This window comes from Acipenser ruthenus, chromosome 6 (genome assembly GCF_902713425.1).
Source record: "Acipenser ruthenus chromosome 6, fAciRut3.2 maternal haplotype, whole genome shotgun sequence".
NCBI lineage: Eukaryota > Metazoa > Chordata > Actinopteri > Acipenseriformes > Acipenseridae > Acipenser > Acipenser ruthenus.
This window is the reverse complement of record NC_081194.1, coordinates 18680612-18703332: the sequence shown is the minus strand read 5'-3', so window position 1 is coordinate 18703332 and position 22721 is coordinate 18680612. Positions and strand designations below refer to the sequence as shown.

At 36.8% G+C, this 22721-nt stretch overlaps 1 protein-coding gene across 3 annotated transcripts in view; it reads left to right on the top strand.

The window, feature by feature from the left end:
- Positions 1-491: 491 nt before the first annotated feature.
- Positions 492-22721, top strand: part of LOC117411081 (metabotropic glutamate receptor 1-like) — a 51188-nt gene continuing 28958 nt past the window's right edge. Inside the window, exons 1-4 of one of the 3 annotated variants that reach the window (XM_034018157.3) lie at positions 492-653; positions 1072-1190; positions 1793-2679; positions 10638-10887. In XM_034018157.3, the coding sequence (XP_033874048.1) occupies positions 1953-2679; positions 10638-10887 (977 nt within the window). In that variant the 5' untranslated portion in view covers positions 492-653; positions 1072-1190; positions 1793-1952. The remainder of the gene's footprint in view (positions 654-1071; positions 1191-1792; positions 2680-10637; positions 10888-22721) is intronic. The other 2 variants (XM_034018154.3, XM_034018156.3) reach the window with 2 other exon arrangements.

Genomic DNA, 22721 nt, shown 5'->3' with positions numbered 1-22721 from the left:
TATTTGGCATAACACTGGGACCGATTTGCTCCCATATTTTGCTCAAAACTCTACTGTTAAACCCCAAATATGTCTGCAAACCTTAACTTTCAGCAAAAGTCATGTAAGGCCATGTGGGTACTGCAATCTCCGTCTGTACAAGGTTTAGGACCCAGGGAGGCTCGTGGCAGGCATGCATTAAGTGCACAAGGCAAGCTCACATGCTTCACCATCTACGATGGCTTCGTGTGTGATAAACCTTCCCGGTAAAAAAAAAAATCCTTTTCATCCTTTTCATCTGAAATTACTGGATAGAATATAAAGTTTGTCTGGTTAGGCATTCAATTTGAGGCTCAATAATATTTGTTAAAGTTTGGTAACCACCAATTCACAAAAATAACGTGCAGCCAACATGTAGGTACAAGTTGAAAATATGAATAGTGATGACGCCGCGATAATAAATATACTACCTACTTACAGTTTCCCTTGAGTCACTGGCGAACACTGCAGCTTGGATGACCTGTTTTTCATTGTAGTAAATTACTGACAAAGAAAGAGGGCACTCGCGTTCAAGCGAAAACTCATGCTGTTTAATCAGTGGCGAAGCAAATATCACAGCCAAGTTGCCACAGACTGCGTTGTTGAAGAACAGACACATTGCTTCACAGATTCAGGTATGTCCTTTTTCTATGTATTTAAAGCTACTACACATTAATGCGATTGATATATTTAGAATATTTGGGAATATATTCAACACGCATTCATCTATGACTGTAAAATAAATAGTTGCTTCTTCTATGGTCTTATCGTCATTGCATGTTCTTTGAGTGTGATCACTGAATTGGTGAACACAACTAAGGGTAAGCAAATGATAAAATTCAAATTAATATCGGTTATTGTTTTAAGTGTTTAACACCAAAATAACCATATGGGTAATAAAAATAAAAATAAAAATAAAAAAGCGAGCTGCGATTGGCTTTAAAACCATCTTTAATTGCAAGTTATCTTTGCTAGTTGTATCATCTTCAAAAAGCCATTCCAATTAAAGGGAGAAACCTATTTTTACACTGAACTGTCTGTGCACTTTCCAAGGTGCTGAAACATCGCTCACTTGCAAAATGTGTTGAGAGGATAGGGGGACGCAATGAAACACTCTTGAATAAAATTGCTTTGATTGTTATTCACAACTAACAAGTTAATCACAAAAGATGGTAAGAATGATTATTTTTCTATATTGAAATGTAATCTTTTTTTTCGGACCTAATGCAAGTAAAATTACGTTTATTATTATTATTATTATTATTATTATTATTATTATTATTATTATTCTGTCTCCACAGCTGATATTTGCTTAAGGAACAGTAAATAATAATAATAATAGCAGCAAGTCCATTGTTTATATATATATATATATATATATATATATATATATATATATATATATATATATATATATGGAGTCGCAGTTATGATGGATGATATCTTCTTGTTCATTTGTTGTGTTTCTACACACTTTTTTACAAACACGAACTTAACAGTTATTCATAAAAACAGATGTTTTGCAGCATACATTCATTTTACATTATTTGAGAAATCCTTTAATTCGTGTACTGTACCTACGCTATTGTTGTTTCTTAAATCAGCGATTGTTATGGGAAATACAGTAAAAAGCTGTGTAATTCGAAAACCTTTGATGCAACCAATATACTGTATTGCACATCATGCATTTAAGGAACACTTTACGCTTATATATCATTAATGTATATTAAGTATGTTTCAACAATAATAACATTTTTTTTTTATTCCTATACAGGTATTTGAACCTAAACTTTGTTTTGAAAATGACCCTTTATAATAATAATAATAATAATAATAATCCTGGTCCCTTTTAAAAGTTGGATATTTTGAGCAGCAAACAAGAAACGCTACCAACCACAAGAAATGGATATGATCAGACAAGGGTCGTCGTAGACATGATTTGGATTGCATCATATAAGAAAATGATTTTAATTGTGGTGTTGTTATTCCCTGCATTCCTTTTTCAAACTGTTTTCCCTCATAACAATATTTATGAAAGGTCGCTGTTGACGATGGCCTCTTCCCAGCGCGCTGTTGCTAGATTAGACGGGGATATAATTATCGGAGCCCTTTTCTCCGTCCATCACCAACCTCCGGCTGAAAAAGTCCCAGAGAGGAAATGTGGGGAAGTCAGAGAGCAGTATGGTATCCAAAGGGTGGAAGCCATGTTCCATACATTGGACAGGATCAATTCTGACCCTACCCTTCTGCCAAACATCACCCTGGGTTGTGAGATCAGAGACTCTTGCTGGCACTCTTCGGTGGCTCTGGAACAAAGTATTGAATTCATAAGGGACTCCCTTATCTCAATTCGGGATGAAAACGATGGATCCAGATGGTGTCTTGATGGGTCAACCTCATACCTCCCCCCAAGAACGAAGAAGCCGATTGCTGGAGTCATTGGGCCAGGCTCTAGTTCTGTGGCTATCCAAGTCCAGAATCTACTGCAGCTCTTCAACATTCCTCAGATTGCTTACTCTGCAACCAGTATTGACCTGAGTGACAAAACCCTCTTCCAGTACTTCCTAAGGGTTGTGCCCTCTGATACTCTTCAGGCACGGGCCATACTGGACATTGTCAAACGCTACAATTGGACCTATGTGTCTGCAGTCCACACTGAAGGTAAGATCAGCCAAAAATATTAGTATTTTAGTAAACGTACTGTTTTTTTTATGAAATGTATCAAGATTATTAGTCATGTATAAAGAATAATCTAAAACGCCCTTTTAAACAGGTGGGTTAATTGCAAGACCCATTGCTAAGGGTTCTTCACAGTGCCCTAATGGGTTTCCATAAAAGGGATAGGTAAAATAGCTTGTTCTTTGGCAATACTTTTGTTCCCGAAGAGAAACTTAAGGAATTTCGTAAATCACACCAAGGTCAATCAGTTGCTTAAATGGTTTTCTATGGTCATCAATTTCTAGTTTTAAATGAACGGTACAGGGGTCCTCATTTGAATTGGCAAGTATATTATAACACTTAAACTGGTCACAAATGTCTACAGCTTGGCATATATTCCAAAAATCGTTAAGATATTATTATTATTATTATTATTATTATTATTATTATTATTATTATTATTAATAAAAAGTAAAGTTATACAAATAAACATTTGATAGCTTCTTCTTTCAGTTGTTTTCAGACACGTTAAGCAGGGTTGTTTAGGAATATTTTGAGTTCAAGATAGTAAAAAAAAAAGTGTCATTCATTAACCAGTATGTGCGTTGTGCCTAGATATTAAAGTACAATAGGGTTACATTCATAAAACAAATCAAGAGTATCTCAATGAATGGTAAATGTTAACCTTAAACCCATCGATTAAAATATAAAACATAATTCCTCCCACAACTACAACAGCCGTAATTATGTTAGCAATTTTTAAATTGCCCGTACTTTATTGATTAATGAATGTTTAATGTATTGATACTGAAATAATATATTTTAGTACTGAGTTGTTAATGTCTTATTTTTAGGGCTTGCTACACTATAATCATAACTGCATGATGGAAAGCCAGTTAACTGATTCAAGTCAGCTGAAGAAGAAATGATTGAATGGCTCAGTATACTGTAGTGCATGCCAAGCAAAAGACACCTTTGGCAGAATTCTATAAATAAGAACCACTGGAATACATCCACCTCTAAGTGTACTGAAACCAGACATCTCTGTGAGCTCAATCACCCATCCTCCAAGGATGTTTTTAATAAAGTGCTCCACATTTGCTTGTTAGCACTTTCTAAGTTAAGGTCTACAGAATGCTAATTTTGAAACTCTACAAAGAAATAGTATTTTGGACTACAGCATTTACTTAAAGTATGTATAAAGAAACAAATTACCACTGGGCTTGCAAATGGGATAATGTGAAATCGTTGTGTCATCTTCAAAAGTTCCAATTACATGATTAAAAAAGAAATCTTCATGAACCTGGTATTGCGTTGTCCAGGGTGCTGAAACACCTTTTTTGTTTTGTTCTTGACAGAAACATCAGCATTCATTATACCTAAACAACTACACTTATTAACTAATACACAGTAAATGTACAGCAGTCTGTCATTATACAAATATATTTAATGGACTACATATACATAGATGTATGCAACACATCATCTTTAATATTAAATCATTTACATAAATAATGGGTCCAAGTTATTTAATCCAATGCCCAGAAACAGAAAAGTCTGATACTGTATTGTTTTACGAATGTAGAAAAAAATGCATTCATGTATATAACCTGCATATTATGTTCGATTAAGTGCATTAGGAGCCTATGTGTTACCTTGAGGTAAGAATTGGGATTTATATAACCTTTACTGGTGCTTTTCATGACAGAGGCCATAAGAGTGAGTTTCACAATGGAATCTTATATTTAAGCTAAGTTCAAGGTGTTCCTTATTCAAAACTGCATCAAAACATTATATTAATTTTGTGCAGCATTCACTACCTTATTGCAATCCAAACATTTATTTAAGCACATTTAATTTTCAACACAGCTCTTGTGTGAAATTTCCTGATGAGCATTTGAACAAGAAAACTTTCCTGCATTCTGTATTTCCATAGACTGTAGGAGGCAATCAGTTGTTCTCACCTGTATAATGTCACCTGCTATCTTGTTTAGTGGAGGTTTGGCAGTACAGAAAGACAAATATTGTACAGCACAGCCCCAATTTCACTCTGTGGGTATTGTTGGTGCAACGTATAACTGAAAGTGACAGCTGGCAGCTTGGTAAGGCTTAGATGGCCAAACTACTGTTGTTTTTTTCTCTTACAGATGGGATACTAGCATGGGTGCATGAATGCGCTTGCTCGTGTGGATTTTCATTGCTCAGTACTCAAGAGCCCTCAATGTAGCACAAAGCAGATGATAAAAATACAAGAAAGTGACAGTTGATATATAAGACCACTGGTCCCAAATCAAACTCCCAGGAATCGTATTGTTTTAGGATTCATTTATTGACACCACTTACAATTCAAGCAGATACTGTAAAACTAAAAATGTAGTGTACTGGCACTAAAGTCCCCTGAGAAATAATTTCTTTTTAGAGTATGATATAAACATCATATTTGCATTAAAAATAGCTAAATGAGTCAGTGTTTACCTAGCATAATAGCATTTTTATTTTTATTTACATGGCATAATAGCATCAAGACACCAACCATGTGCTAACAAGAGATTATCACACACTTAGGGCATACAAGATACAACGCCATGCATAATTGTATAAATATGCAATATATGCTTTCTAAAAATGAGTACATACTCTAATAGTAAACATGCATGTTGACAAATATATCTATTTTATAGGATAAAAGATGTAAAGATTACATTATATTAAATTATTTATACTGTATATGTAAATAAAGATCAGTGTTTTCTTAACAATTACTGTAATTTAATTGGACTCCATTCAATTTGAAAAAATGGTTTCATGTAAACTCTTTTGCATGTGACTTCTTTTTGTTATCATTTATACTACGATACGAGGTAGGACCTCATCAAAGTTCTGATATTATATTTATGATTGTAATAGTAAAGAATGACTATTACATTATTTTCAGTCACGCTATTAGTAGGGCATTTGTGAATTAAATTAGAAAAGTGAAATGAAGGTCGATAACAAGTTGTTTTAAACGTATCGAGCCGACTCATGTGTTGTCTTTAAACTACAGAATGAGTACGACTATATTTCTAGTTATGTTTGAGTTTTTGTACTGTTACTAAAAATGTCTATTATCTCAAGTAATTGCTTTTCTGTGTGCTAATTGGGACATTTTTCATTTTCATATATAATGATTAGTTAACATTTTCAGCTTGAAATTATAAACGTTATATTTGGTCGAGTCCAATATGCAAAATTCATCATCAGTAATAATAATAATATGCATTGTGACATACACCCTGTTCAAACTACATAAATGAAGAGCAATCAACATTGCTTTTTGCAGGTAGTGTCAATAGTGTAAGTGTTTTATTTCATTTGACACCAGCTGTAGAAATGTATTTAAACCAGCAGGGTCACAAAATCAGGTTTAGTTGTATTTGGTGCCTGTGCACTGCCTTCCTTTATAGTCTAACCAACTGTGCAGTCGACTTCATCAGAAAATACTGATGTCCATTTTGATTTGGTGAGCTTATGAGAGAGTTACCGTATAATGCATTACATTACATTTCCAATCAGCTATAGTAAGAGGGGGGCTTTTGACAGAGAGGCAATTTCTGTGATTTAAAGTCTACTTCAACAATGTAAACTAAAAAGGCAAAAAAAAAAAGAGATACATTTTAATAATAAATGTATACTCAGTGTGTTCAGCAATATATGTACAGATTCTGATAGGGTTACTGTTTGAGGGAGTTGTACAACAATGTGATGCTAATATACTGTTAGGCTGGAGATACACAAGATGTTTTTTAAGCAATTGTTTGCTTGTGTATCTCTGGCCTTAGTTCAACAACTCCAGGTGCACGGTGCCTGTTTTCTGAAAGTGCAATGATCCTCTTCCACAATTTAATACATTGGCCTTACTTGTGTATAAGATGTCATAATCAGTTCATTGTCTCTAGTACTGTTAGTTTTATAGTAGACTCACAGACCTCCAAACCAGTTGGGTCCAGACCCTGGTCAGATAAGTGATTTACTCAAAGTACACAATCAGTATCATGCTTAAGAAGTCCTTGTCTAGTCTTTGTTTAATGTTTTTGATGCTCTTTCAACTATGGGGTCAGGATTAGAGAGAGCATACTGTAACAACAAAAAAATCAGTAACTAGCACTTGTATTCTCATTATAATGTGGACAAACTGCACGGTCTGTTAACTATGGTTCCCTACCACAGTGTTATAAAGGCGGAGCATTGTACAAATATAAATTGGAATATAGTTGTTCATATGTGGAAATCACCATAACTGTATGTTTCCTTCATTGGAATACAGGAAATAATTTATTTCATAAGCAATTACAATTGAATTAATAGTGCTGTTTCCAAGACCTGATCAGAACTGAATCTTTTCAGGCTTTGTGTCATTTAAAAACACCTGCTGTTTCATGATATGGAAACTGTCTTAAAAATGAAGAATAGAAAAGTCAGCTGCTTGTTAGATTTATCCGCCAGAGACTCATTAGGAATATAATAATAATAATAATATTATGCTATTTTGTTTGATTGCATCTCTGTAAGTACACCAAGTAGAAGACTGATCTGCTGTTATGTGTATTTATTTGCTAATTGGCTACTGTCTATTACTGTAGTTCCAAAATACATCGAGGGCTCTCATTGAATCAGTGACCGTCTAAGATTAAAGGAGTTTAAAGGACATATTGCTTAAATTCCATTTAGAAGTTAACTGCATTAATAAGTTCTTGCCTCCTGATAATAAAACCATACAGGATTTATTGTCCTCAGATGAATATTGTGCACAATTAACTGAAACCAATGAGTCTAACCTGTATTGTTTTAATATAAAGTTTAAATGTAGTCAATATCTATTAATAGTTAATATTGATAATTGTTAGCTGATTAATCTCTATTTCCGATCATCTGTGCAACAATTCGAGGTTGTGTTGTGTTTGCTACCACTCTGTCTTGGATTTTATCCACTTGGAAGACTATTATTGTTCCATGCATCCTGTAGTTATCGCTTATTTAAAGTATAAAAATAAGTTCCTTAGAATATTTTTAGTATGACATTCTACAGGATTGTGTAAATCTGAAGTTTGTTTTATCATCAGGACCCTTTTAGCTGAGTCAAGAGCATCTTTGTGACCAAAGCTATATCTGTTTTATGCAATGCAAGAACCCCTACGAATCTACCATCATTTGAATTCGACTACCTCAAGGGTGAAGCAGTTGTTATCTGTACAAGCCATTATACATTTGCTGCAAACTGCATAACTGGGTTTGACAGACAGTGCCAGATGGGTGCCCAATTAAACAATCTTAAACAATGTTGTAGAAAACCTTGCAATTAGAAAGTGGACAAGCTAACGAGGTGCTATGGAGCAAAAAAAATAAGTGAGCTTTTCTGCAGTCAGAATGAGGTCATCATGGTTTGTCACATTCAAACCTGGTTAACATTTTCAGTATATATTTTAAATAGTTAGCACATAAAATGTTCTTTAGACATAATTAACATTAGTTAAAGTGTCTGTAATAGTACAGGTAATGCACTATTTAAAGTGTCATTAATTACAATGTACTTACACATGCACATTGAACTAGTGAGCACCCCAGCATAACTTTATGTTGACTTTGTAATCCCAGTGTAGGACATCTTTCATTTGGAATGTGACCTTCCTTAGGACAGTCTTTTTAACTGAAATCTACAGGGAAAAGCTCATGATTTGAATGTTTTTATGCAACACCAGGGCTATCAAGGTGTTCAGGCAAGAATTTTATTTTATTAATTTACTTATTAGGAATGTTTAAATCTGAATTTAAACAAATGCAGGCAATAAAAACGTTTATTATAAATATCATATGGGAGATACTGAAATTGAAGAAGGAATCTATGAAAAAGACCTAGGAGTTTATGTTGACTCAAAAATGTCTTCATCTAGACAATGTGGGGAAGCTATAAAAAAGGCCAACAAGATGCTCGGATATATTGTGAAAAGTGTTGAATTTAAATCAAGGGATGTAATGTTAAAACTTTTCAATGCATTAGTAAGACCTCACCTAGAATATTGTGTTCAGTTCTGGTCACCTCGTTACAAAAAGGATATTACTGCTCTAGAAAGAGTGCAAAGAAGAGCGACCAGAATTATCCTGGGTTTAAAAGGCATGTCGTATGCAGACAGGCTAAAATAATTGAATCTATTCAGTCTTGAACAAAGAAGACTATGAAGTGATCTGATTCAAGCATTCAAAATTCTAAAAGGTATTAACAATGTCAACCCAGGGGACTTTTTTGACCTGAAAAAATAAACAAGGACCAGGGGTCACAAATGCAGATTAGATAAAGGGGCATTCAAAACAGAAAATAGGAGGCACTTTTTTACACAGAGAAATGTGGGAGTCTGGAACGAACTCCCCAGTAATGTTGTTGAAGCTGACACCCTGGGATCCTTCAAGAAGCTGCTTGATGAGATTCTGGGATCAATAAGCTACTAACAACCAAACGAGCAAACTAATACTAATGAATATAACCTCTAATTTGTATATTAATGAGCCATATTCTCAAGCCGTGGCATTTTGGTAAGTGCATTGCCAGTTTACTCCTTGTGTGTCTCCCTGCCCTGTTGAGGCTGCCTCCTCGCTGTCCTTCCTGCTTGCATTAAACCCCAAGGGAACTCACTTCTCAGAGACATACGTGATGCAGTTGCAATTGTTTCTGAAAACATACCTAGCTTCAAGCTGACTGCACATTACTTTGAGATACAAGCAGCGAAGATCCTTTAAGAATGGGAATTGTTTTGCTACTGCTTTATGAATGCAACCGAGTTGTTTGGGATTCTTCCATTTATCCTTTTTAATGTATCAAGTTGCTAAGGGGAAAAAGCCATCGTTATTATGAAAATATAATTGGGCATTGGGGGCTCAGTTTTATCCTGTCCCTTTGGGCACAGTTGTCATGCTCAGGGGCATGCTGAAGCAGCGAAACCCAATCTTCTGTCCTGCCAAATCCGTTAGGCCAAAAAATCCCACTGATTTTTTCTTTACATTGAATTTGTTTTAGATGGATCATTTGTAAGCTTTTGTCTTTCATAGACTACAGTGCTCCCGAAAACAAATCTATAGTCTGAATACCATTTCAGAGGTAAAATCAATATATTGGATCATTAATGTCCTTGTGTAACAATAGCGCTGTGGAAGAAGCTGTAAATGTAAAATGAAGTTCAAGGCTGTTTCATTTTCCTTTTCATTCGTAGCAATCTTTTTCTGTTCAGTTTCTGAGCACAATATCCTCACAAAATAAAGTCATTACAAACTAGGTAATTTTATATGTAACTTCCAGTGTTTGTCTCCGGCTGACAAGCACCCTGAGACATCCTTATGATCCAAAATGTTCTGGATGATTTTAATCCATTCCAACAGTGGGAAATTGGAGACAGATGTCCATGTTAGGAGAATTCAAAAGCCTTAATTTAAACTTGATATTCAAACAATAAGATTAATTAGTTTCAGTTAATTGTGCAAATTAATCATCTGAGGACAATGAATACTGTATGGTTTAATATGTGATGCAGGTATTAAGCTTTCTCTTTAGTTGTCTTTAGGCAAAATCATCATGTTTTATGTGTTTTGTTATCAGTAGGCAAGATAACATTAATGGAGATAACTTATAAGTGGGGGATAAAGGACATGGGATCAATGCATTTTTACATTACATGTGCAGCTGAGGAGGAATGTGTTAGAAAAAGCAAATAAAATGTATTTTTTTCCTCAGGCTAGTATTGGTCATAATACAGGTGTATCCCATTTATAAGCCACATCAGCTTTTTGGAGATATACATTTATGAAAAAATAATTTTTATTATGTATTCAATTTACATCATATAACAAACGTTTATACTGGAGAAGGTTTGGTCAGAAGCAAAGATGAAAAGTATACTTTTAAACATCTTAGTTTTTGTTTTGTTTTTCCTTAGGAAACTATGGGGAGAGTGGAATGGAAGTTTTCAAGGAGCTCGCCACCCAGGATGGTCTGTGCATTGCCTACTCTGATAAAATCTACAGCAACGCTGGGGAGAAACACTTTGACAGACTGCTGCGGAAGTTGAGAGAGAGGTTACCTAAGGCCAGAGTCGTTGTGTGTTTCTGTGAAGGAATGACAGTGAGAGGGCTGCTCATGGCCATGAGGAGACTGGGGGTGGCTGGAGAGTTTCTACTAATTGGGAGGTAAGGCATATATGGCTGAATTGTACTCCTGAAGGCATTTGACTGTGTTGGCTTTTTTTAATATATTCTCTAGAGTGCATAAATTAAGTGAAACATGATATGATATTAATTCACTGCCATCCTGCCTCCCCTAAACCCCAACAGTTTTTTTTTTAATGAAGCACGGAACACAGTAGTGTAATGACTTACTATTCCCAGTGTCATGTGATTTTTTAAATTTTTTTTGTGATTAACAATGAAGGAGTCGCTGACCCCTGTAGGAGTAAGCATGAATTCAACTGTTCTAGGTTTAGTTGATGTCCTGGTTAATAATAATAATAATAATAATAATAATAATAATAATAATAATAATAATAATAATAATCTTTATTTTATATAGCACAATTCATGCAACACATCTCAAAACGCTTTTACAGTCCAAGAATAATAATACATAATCATAAATAATCACAGCAGACTATACACGTAATAAAAACACAATAATACATAATCATAAGTAATCACAGCAAGCTATATACGTTAAAAGAAAACACACAAAAGTACTGTGCAAACTCATAAAAAGCCAGTTCCTTACACAGGCTGAAATGCCAATTAAAAAAAAAAAAAAAAGTGTTTTTAAGTGTCTTTTAAAAATATCCACATTCTTTGAATCCTTAATTATCTGTGGAAGACCATTCCAACACTTAGGTGCATAGCAACAGAAAGCCTTATCTCCCATAGACCGGAGGTTTATGGGACTCTTAAGAGCCCAGCATCAGCAGATCGCATGTTTCGCACAGGAGTATATTCAATTAATATATCGGGGCTGGAACCTGGTGTCAAACCATTCAAGGCCTTATATGTTAAGAGTAACATTTTAAAATCAATCCTGAACTTAACCGGTAGCCAATGCAGGGATGCCAAAACAGGTGTTATATGTTCAAATGATTTAGATCTAGTTAGGACTCGAGCCTACTGTACTGTAGCCTATTAAGAGCATGTTTTGAGGCACCAGCAAGCAAGGCATTGCAGTAATCAAGTCGAGAGGAGACAAAGGTACGCATGAGTCTCTCCGCATCTGTCATCAGTGCCATTCATGCAGTGTAAAGCACTGCTCATCCCTGCAGGTGAAACACAGTACTGGGACACCACCATGAAAACCAGCACTCAAACCTTTAGGGGGTGGTGTAAGGATATGTGCAAAGTGATTTATGGGTGCAAACCCTCCATAATGCTGCCGTAAATTGTGTTTAGTAGCCATAAGGTCTGTGCTCATTGAGACTCTCATTATCATAATTGCGGATCATTATTTGTGCATGTTGAGTAATTTGCATTGCTCTTAAGCTTACATGGAGCGCAGTGCAAAATAATTGCCTGGCCGCAATGCAATTTGAATTTTGCATCTGCAATTATTTGCACTGTGCCTATACTCACATCACCCCCTTAACCTGAACATATCTAAATATTTGTTTTGAGCACTTATTTATTTTAAAATCGTCTCATATATGTAATCTTTGCTTTGTGATTTATAATAAGTTAGTATGTCTTGTGTAGGGCGTCTGTCTATTATTATAACAGAAAACATACTCACAGTTTGAGCTGAGATGACAACTGTTATATCAATGTATAAACTTATAGGATAACATGGTAAAAATAAGCCAAATATAATATAATCAATTTTTTTTTTAACCTTAGAAGCCTATTTTATGCCGATTTACTAATAAAATATAGTTCTTGGTACCTTAATTTATATCTGCATTACTTGAGAGCTGTAACGAACAAATGTTCAGGGGGAAGGCTGAAAGTAAGGCTTGCAGAATAAACAAGATTTCAATTTCAACAGCTGGTATTTTTATCCACTCGTAGGTGTTTTTTAATGTGGTTCATTAGAATTGAATCACGATGTGCTAAACGTGTATTAGCATTGTAAGGCTCAAAATTAATTTACATTTCTCATTAAAAGTGCAGTGTCTCCTTCATTCCAAACATACATTTTGAAAAACATATTTATCAATTACTAGTAGGCTGTTGAATAAAACAGTGTTTTGTACAATGTAATCAAGATTTGATTTCGATTACACGAGAGTAGATGTTAAAACTTCATGCTGATTTGAACTCGGCTCTTGCCAAGATAAGCACCAACTAAGACATAGCTTTACAGTAAACTAATGTGATCCATCTGTGTCTCCATCCATTTGCGCTTCCTTCCATATGATGATGTAGATATCCTTCTGTCTGGTGTTGATGGCTGAAGTGTAATACTGGCTCCAGGGATCAGCTTATTTTGCCTCCCTAGCGCATCAGCACACACAACGGCTGCGATGCTGGCTCTGGGGATCAACCACAGTGCGGTCTCCCCAGCGCATCAGCATGACAACTGTCTGGATTGAGCTAAGTAGGGTACATCTCTTGGGTCTTCAAGTGGGCACCTTCCATCCTCAGTGTTTCGTCGACTAGCCCACGACACCTCAAGAGGGCTCGACGGTGATTTTGGCGTCCCAAAAAGGAGATGTACCACACAATTGAACAGAAATTCACACACAAAATATCTATAAAAGTCTACTGCTGATTCCCCTTTTTTATAGGTTCAGCCAGTCTTGCTGTGAAATATAATGACAAGTAACTGAAGGGGAATAATTGTGCCAGAACTATTTTGAGAATTATAAATGTGGTCCAGTTTGCATTTTAGTTGAGAAGCAGCATTGTACAACAAGTAATAAAAATAAACTTAAGTAGTTCTCTTCAGGTTTTTTTTAATGTTAAAAGATATTGGTCATGCGATACTTAAGGAGTATGAGTCACTGTTCTGTGATGTGCTGTGTGGAATGTCGACTTCCAGCAGCATTAATACGACCTGTCATATTCTTGCTGATTTTTTTTTATTATTAAAAGCTGTAAAAGCTGCCTTCATAACTAAGAATGTATGATGGCAGAAGCTAGGGCTCTTCTTCAATCACAAGGCAAATCCAGTCATTATAAAAAGGATTTTAACCACTGAGGAGTATGGGCATCAGTATTTACAGTGTTATAGGTCTATGGAGCAAAGGTTATTCTTTGATTCCAGAAGGCTTAAAATTGTATACCATTGTCTGTTCTGAGGGCATTGGTTTAACTGACTTGCTTGTAGGAATGCAATCCTAGCTGCAGTCCAATAGTAGGTAAAGTCTTATGTCGGTTCAGTCCTAATTGGTGGTTTGGTTGGATCCCAAGGGTTGGAAGAGAGTGATTGGGAAATGAAGCATTCAAATGTTGACTGCCATGGGAAGGGAAAGCCTGGATTCAGGAGATTTTAAATCTAGATACACAACAGAGTGAGCTATTGTGAATAAACATTTAATTATCATAATTGTCTGATAAAAGATAAGCATGTGCCACTTTTTCAGGGTTCGTTGTTAACCTGCTTCAGTTTAAAAGGGAAGGCTACTGAACAGATTGCTTGCCGGTTTAAATACTAATCTCAAAAATCAAGTGCCTTTCAAAACGAGGACTGTTAAATATGCTGTTGATTGTTTCAACAGCACCCACTTTAGAAAAGTACCGTTTGATACATTAAGTGGTGGAGGTACTCATCATTACTCCATCATACGTAATATGTGCTATTGGTCACATGCAGTCGTAGATTTTACACTGATGCCACACATCATTATGTCACTGTGCTCGTATTTATTTATTTATTTGGCAGACACCTTTATCCAAGGTGACTGTTAAATGATATATAAACACATTCTACTTTGAAACTCAGTTTGAAAGATTGTAGTCCCTGCCAAGAATCGGTGTAACCTATTGAGCCAGGGCAGAGATAGCCAGTTGCTGCAGTTCCAGGTTTTGCAACGCAGCCATTGACTTGAATGAAGATGACATGTGAAGCAGTTGCACTGATCTGATTGGCTATAGGTTGGGGCATGTGGAGGCTGACGTCTAAGAAATGTGTCTGGTGTAATCTGATAGGTTGCCACTGTGCTAGGCAACGTTTCATTGACTGAACACACTATTCAATCGTACACAATTGTTTTTCTATTTACATCTACTTGCAGAATAGGCCATATCAAAGTGTTACAGAAAAAATGCATTACTTCTGTCTAAAAGTCCTGACCATTAAGACTAAAACGTGATGCGAAAAGCTTTCAATTCTATTAAATAAAACTAAAGTTAACACATAAATTAGTAAATCTCTGAATACATAAAACTATCTACACTAATATACCCATTTATATCAGTGTGGCGGCAAAAAAGAATGTATAAACATTTTTTTTTTTTAAGTTTGTTTGTTTTGATGATTCTGAAAGTAATGTGAACCTTGCAGTTTCTTAACTTACTTGTAGATTTCCAAATGTTCCAGGAAACTGTCTTAACAATCATATCACCCACAGTACAAATAATGGATGAGATTAGGGTTGCATTTATTGAGTAAGGAAAAGTGATTGTAGTGTAACAATCAAATGTATAATACATGATTAAATAATTACAAGAATACAGTCTTCTGACAAAACACGTGAAGGAGTAAGAGAAGAAGCATGAATAAAACATAAAAGCACATACATAAAACATTTTTGAAACATTAAAAGGATAAGTGATGAGTTATGGTACTGAATATAGATCTTGGTATAAAATTAATGTCAGAGCTGGGTAGTAAATGAAAGTAAATAACCCTCAAGGAAAACACTATCCTGATTTGGTTTGCAAAACTTTCTTATTATGCTTACAATTTGAATTTATTTATTTATTTATTTATTTTTTAGTTACCAAACTGAACAGTGCTGTATGGTGTTAGAAATATGCCACCATTTAAAAAACATAACATGAAATGTATGCAGCTGTTATCCTACATCAAAACATAAAAAAGAAAACTAAACAAAATGTTTTTAAAAAACATTGCGCACATTCAGTAATATTTAGGCAATTTACGCCATATTGGATTATCAATTTAAAGTGATGTTGGTCGTGTCATAGTGATTGTACATTAAGCTTAATTTAGTGGTCTAATGTAGCTACATAACCATAACATGCTATATGCAGAATACAGTATTTGGCCTAAATATTTATTTACATAAACATCATCAAACTTAATAACAGCATTCAATTTGCTCCATGCAAATATGAGCCAATTACATTTAATTGCTATTGATCATTTACTTTGGCTGCTTTACATGTTGTTGGAGAGCATTTGTTTAATCATTTCATTTAATTCATAAAGTTTACATTTTCCTCTAAGAAAGAGTCACACACATTATGGTAAATGTGTATTGTTTTCTTTTCAAAGCTATTATTAAAACAAATGTTCAATCATTCCGTTCACACTTCTACTCACATGTTACTTCTGGGAGATTTACAAGAACTCAGATTCCCAGAAGCCTCGTGCTTTAGCTCTTCTTCTTTGTACCACAACCAATCACTGCCTTTCCTACGACTCGCATGTTTTCAAAGTGTCTGCTTTTCTTCCTTATCCTTTTTCGACTTAAATGGTATAAACAACCCCCCCCCCCCCCCCACACACCTTTCATAAGCTTAAGTGCTTATTTTTGCTATTCCCTTGATCAATGTGAAGTGGGCGTTTCAGTTTTTATTCCTGTGAAATATATAAAGAGCAAACCCTTACACTCTCTATGGGGAAAAATCCAACAAAAATGTATAGTGATTACCCAAATCACACATTTCTAATCCATCCCTGGTTGCAGGGGAAAAAAAAAACTTTTGTGGTGATCACTTCATTTAAAAGCAGTGTGGAGTAGTGGTTAGGGCTCTGGATTCTTAACCGGAGGGTCATGGGTTCAATCCCAGGTGGGGACACTGCTTTACCTAGATATGTAAAAAATAATGTGATATCTTGTAACAACTGGATAAGGGCGTCTGCTAAGAAATAAATAATAATAATAATAAAACACATAATATAATGCTAATATTAAATCTAAAAAAATAATGAAAATATTTCCATAGAACAGGTAACACTATTTAACCATAACAAAAATACACATTTAAAAATTACACTTTGCAAAACACAAATACACTTGTCTAATACTGGCAGACACTTTTAAGCTGATTGACCATATTCCAGAAACTATATCCATATGGCATTTTGCATGAGAATGTATACGGCGCCAGTTGCAATGCATTTACCAGCGCTGTAATGCAAGTTTATGAATCCATTGAATAGGGTTTCTTGCAGTGGAATCTGTGCAAAACGGTTTATATATGTTAGTGCATAGTAGTCACTTATTATTAAAGCAAGTGTATTCCCTTTCAATGCCGCAAATGGCTTTGAACCAGGATTCTAATCAATAGTCCATGAACGCTGGAGCTGTCACACTGTTGGCATGGATGTTATGGGTCAAGAAGGCACAAGATATTCATGCCTGTTACTACAAGGTATTGCCATACAGAGGATGTTATCTGAATCTTGACATCTGCTATTTGGAGGTGTCACATGGGGTCCTTAAAAGGCATTTGTGATGGGGTGAGAATGCATTTCCACATAATTGCTTTGTATTTAAGTACAGATAATGCATGCCTGGATTTTGCAGTGTGCAACTGGTCCCAGAGAATGCATAAGTGAATAATGGAATCCCTATAGAGCCATAGCAAATCTATACACAAGCAATTCGGCTAAAGGTTCATACAGTACCTATGGATTCCTTGATGGATTCCTTGACCTATACTGGTATGCATAGTTCAAGTAATCCATGTTCATACTGTACACCCCTAAAAAAAACACAATGTACAGCAATACATGGAAAAACATATAATATACAAGAGGCTTACTGGTCCAGTGGTTAAAGATAGGGGCTTATTACCAAGAGGTTCCCAGTTAAATTCCAGCTCAGCCACTGACTCACTGTGTGTGACCCTCCAGAGCAGGTCACTTAACCTCCTTGTGCTCCGTCCTTCGGATGAAAAGTTAAACAGAGGTCCTATTGTAAGTGACTCTGCAGCAGCAGTTGTGATACATAGTTCACCACCTAGTCTCTGTAAATCACTTTGGATAAAAGCGTCTGCTAAATGACCAGTTAATAATATATAGGTTTGCACACTGGAACTCTGGCCCTACGTCTTAATATAACTGCTTTATTGGTTTTAGAACTGAAGTCAGCCAAAGGTTGATCAAGGCTGAGTGTCTTTGTGGACAGCAGGGTGGAAGGAGAGGGGATAAAAGTCATATTTGTGGGTACCAAACACCTATTATTGTTTCATGTAGTGTCAGCTAAGTCAATTAAACAAAAATGCTTTTATCGAAAAGTTTTCATTAGTAATTACACCATCAATAAATGCTACACCACGTCCCTGTAATAAATAATGCAGTGTTTGTCATGAAAAACTAAAAACTCTATAACATTTATCAAAGGGATTTTACCAAGTTTTAATATTTAATTTCTTAAAGCCTGCTTGGCACAGTTAATCATCACTTTAGTTTTAATGCAAGCATGTAAGACAAATACTTTTAAATTTTAATACGGTTTAGGATCTGTATTTAAGAAATTAGGATTAGAAAGCATCAGAGAACAGGTATTTAATTGTCAATAAATGCTCCCCTAAATACCACGTGTTAATTTTAGGAATGATACATACAAAATGTATAGTTTGTGTTCCTGCATCTTTTTTATAAACAATTTTCCCAGCCTGTGACGACTAATCCCACAATCCACCAACTCAAGCGGTGGGATGGTGGTCACACACTCTAGGTTACGAAGCATTTTATTATTATTATTATTATTATTATTATTATTATTATTATTATTATTATTATATGAAATTTGAACATTTAACCTGTATATTATTGAAATCTGAAGTGACGCCCCTGCTTAAAATCCAGAGCAACAAACTTGGTAATAATACTCTTGTACAGTACCTTTCACTGTCGTCCCACCGGGCCTTAAAGAACAAGAACTTCACTTCATAAAACAAGCCATCAACAAGTCAGCTGTGCCAGCCATCACAAGATCAACTGCATTCACCACAGGGGCATGCCAGTAAATCAGGGGATGTAGGCATCTTGGACCTGGGCTCTAATGCATTTTAAAATCTTAAGATACAGAGAGATGTTTTTCTTTACATTTTCTTTACTGGATATCTTCACGTTTAACCTTTAGCAAAGAGTTTGCAGCACAGCATTGATTAAGTATACAAACACTACTCCTGTGTTATAAGTGGAATCAGCATCTAGGATAAGAAGTACATAAACTAAGGGAAACTGGTCCACGATTTAGCCTTTTTGCTGCGATATGTGAAACAGGCTGGGCGCAAGCTGACTACTATGCACTTCCCTAGCAAGCGTCTTAACCACTGAATGTCTTTTTTTTTCAAACTCATGTTTCTCACCTGCAGGGTACAACAGTAAGACTAAAAGTAGTTAATCATACAGCACAGCCCCAACCATTAATGCATGACTCAATATTCATTTTATGAATGTTATACGCTTCCTACTCATTCCTCTCAGATAGGCTATATAAATCTGCCAATATACAAAGATTAAAGTCACTTTTACAGGAAACCTTAAGGCATACTTTCAAACGCATTTACTACAGTCTAATCAATTAACTGCTATTTAAAAAAATATATATTAAAGTTACAAAATATGAAACAAACGATGTTATAAAGGTAAGGTAGCACACTATGACAGTAGCATTATTATTCCTGAAAAAAGAAATACACTTGACCCCGTCGTTTTAACTTTAACATGGGTTTGTCATATACTTGTACTTGCTAGAACCAAAGTCATTGTATTTTTTATCTTGCTCTTAATTGTATTATTACTTGTACTGTGATTCTTGAAATGTATTGATATAATGTGATATCTTGTAACAACTGTAAGTCGCCCTGGATAAGGGCGTCTGCTAAGAAATAAATAATAATAACACAACAAACTTCTATATACCGCATCAATGGAAGTCATTTTATTGTAATTAAGGAGGGTCTATGCTAATATATCAGATGTCACACATCATAAGAACTGTACTAGAATTAAACTTGCATTGCAATGAAAATGGTGTTTACAGCTACTTTGTAAGATTTTACAATACTATTACAGAAATGTTCCAATTTTTTTTAACCTAGTCGTAGCCCTCTGGGTTTAGAACAGATGTAACTGAAGCTTTCTACTTGTCATCTTTGCTTTTTTTTATCCCCAATCATGGTTAAATGGAAATATTTGCTAAATGTTTCCCTTAAGATTCCCTCATAGCACAATTATAATTATATTGAAGTTTATACCATTAATTATATTGAAGTTTATATTTTTAACTATGTATTAATATATGTTTTGTTACATCTGTATCAATAGCTTCAATGTGCTTTGAACCTCATTCAAGTAAAAACGAAATGTGTCTTGTAAAAGATGTATGCTTCTTAATTCCAAACCAATTAAATTTTATGTTCTATAACTATTATAATAGAAGTACATAAAATACTTTCCAACATCAGGATTAGATGTTATGATCTTAGAAACTGCAAGCAAAAGCTTTGGCTTGCTGCTGCAATTTCAGTGTTTTTTTTCAGTGACAGACTGGAGGTGTGTACGTCTCAACTAACACATTTGTAATTTGTATTGATATATCAATGTACTGATATAATGACAGTGCTCTGGGAAGTCTGTTGTGAAAAGCCTGAGAATGTAGTGTTGTTAATCATGGCAGTATACTCATACAACTCTGTGCCCACTTCCCATGTTGGGATTTTTTTTATTTTATTTTTTACCCTGATATTCGTTTATTTTGATGTTGTGCGATAAGCATTTCTCAACACAAGATTTGCAACACAATTACAAAAGATCAGAAGTATATTTTCAGTGATGATTCTTCAATTTGTCCATGGAATTTGGAGCATTTCGATGAATAGCACGATGTTTATCAAGCCAGAGTGACACTGACACGAATAGCACGATGTTTATCAAGCCAGAGTGACACTGACACGAATAGCATGATGTTTATCAAGCCAGAGTGACACTGAAACGAATAGCACGATGTTTATCAAGCCAGAGTGACACTGACACGAATAGCACGATGTTTATCAAGCCAGAGTGACACTGACATGAATAGCACGATGTTTATCAAGCCAGAGTGACACTGACATGAATAGCACGATATTTATCAAGCCAGAGTGACACTGACACGAATAGCACAATGTTTATCAACCCAGAGTGACACTGAAACGAATAGCATGATGTTTATCAAGCCAGAGTGACACTGACATGAATAGCACGATGTTTATCAAGCCAGAGTGACACTGAAACGAATAGCATGATGTTTATCAAGCCAGAGTGACACCTGAAACGAATAGCATGATGTTTATCAAGCCAGAGTGACACTGACACGAATACCACAATGTTTATCAAGCCAGAGTGACACTGAAACGAATAGCACGATGTTTATCAACCCAGAGTGACACTGACACGAATAGCACGATGGTCTACACACACACACACACACACACAGCCAGCACTGGGCCAATGTGGGCAACCAGCACCCGGCCAATGTGAGCAACCAGCGTGCAAATCCACGCGGGGCACACACCGCCTGCCAGTTATGGACCAATATTTCAGCTCGTGCTGGGCCATTTCTGGGCCAACGTGGACATTTTTGCTGGGAAACAAGTACTCAGGTTTCTTACCTGAAACATTTTTAGTATTTAAACAGCATACCCGAGTTCCCGCCATTCGAATTTTTGGAATTTTATAATTTTTTAATTTTTTGGAAATAGTATTGCAGTTTTCTAAACTGTGATGCGCACTTTGAACCCCAAAGAGAGAACGCTGCCTCGCCAGAGTCCCCGAGAGAGAGCGCCGCATCGCTGGAGCCCCCGAGAGAGAATGCCGCGTTGCTAGAGTCCCAGAGAGAGAGTGCCAAGTCACCAGAGCCCCCGAGAGAGAGTGCCGCATCGCTGGAGTCCTCGAGAGAGAGCGCCGTGTCGCCGGAGCACCTGAGAGAGAGCGCCACGTCGCCAGAGTCCCCGAGAGAGAGCACCACGTCGCTGGAGCCCCCGAGAGAGAGCGCCGCATCGCTGGAGCCCCCGAGAGAGAGCGCCACATCACCAGAGCCCCTGAGAGAGTCCAGCACCGCCGCCTGAGAGAGAGAGTACCCCGCGCTGTGGCTGCAGCACCCAGCCATCGCCAAACAGCATCCAGGTGCTGAGGTTGCTGTTAGGGCTGTACGAGCTAGCCTCTGCCTCGTTGTGTGGAGAGGGGCAGCGGTCCAAGGAAGCCCGGACCCAGGAGGGACTGCCATCCAGGACTGGCACAAGGCCGCCCTGGAATCCCGTGAAAGTGGTCCAGGCCGGGAAGTGTTTGAGCGGGGGGCAGTGTAGTGTCGGGCCTCGGAATACCACCAAGTGGGACTTTTGTGTGCTGCATTGAACTTGCGGGGGGGACTGGGACTATTACTTATTTTGTAAATAGTGTATTTCTGTGTGTGTGAGAGTATTCCGATCCACCAGAGAGAGGCTGCCCCATGCTGCCTGAGAGAGGCTGCCCCACGCTGCCAGAGAGAGGCTACCCAGCATCGCCAGAGTGCCCGAGAGAGAGCTCTGCATCGCCAGAGTCCCCGAGAGAGAACGCTGTGTCGCCAGAGTCCCAGAGAGAGAGCACTGCATCGCCAGAGTTCCTGAGAGAGAATGCTGCGTCGCCAGAGTCACCAAGAGAGAACGCTGCCTCGCCAGAGTCCCCGAGAGAGAGCGCCGCATCACTGGAGCCCCCGAGAGAGAATGCCGCGTTGCTAGAGTCCCCGAGAGAGAGTGCCAAGTCACCAGAGCCCCCGAGAGAGAGTGCCGCATCGCTGGAGTCCTCGAGAGAGAGCGCCGCGTCGCCGGAGCACCTGAGAGAGAGCGCCACGTCGCCAGAGTCCCCGAGAGAGAGCACCACGTCGCTGGAGCCC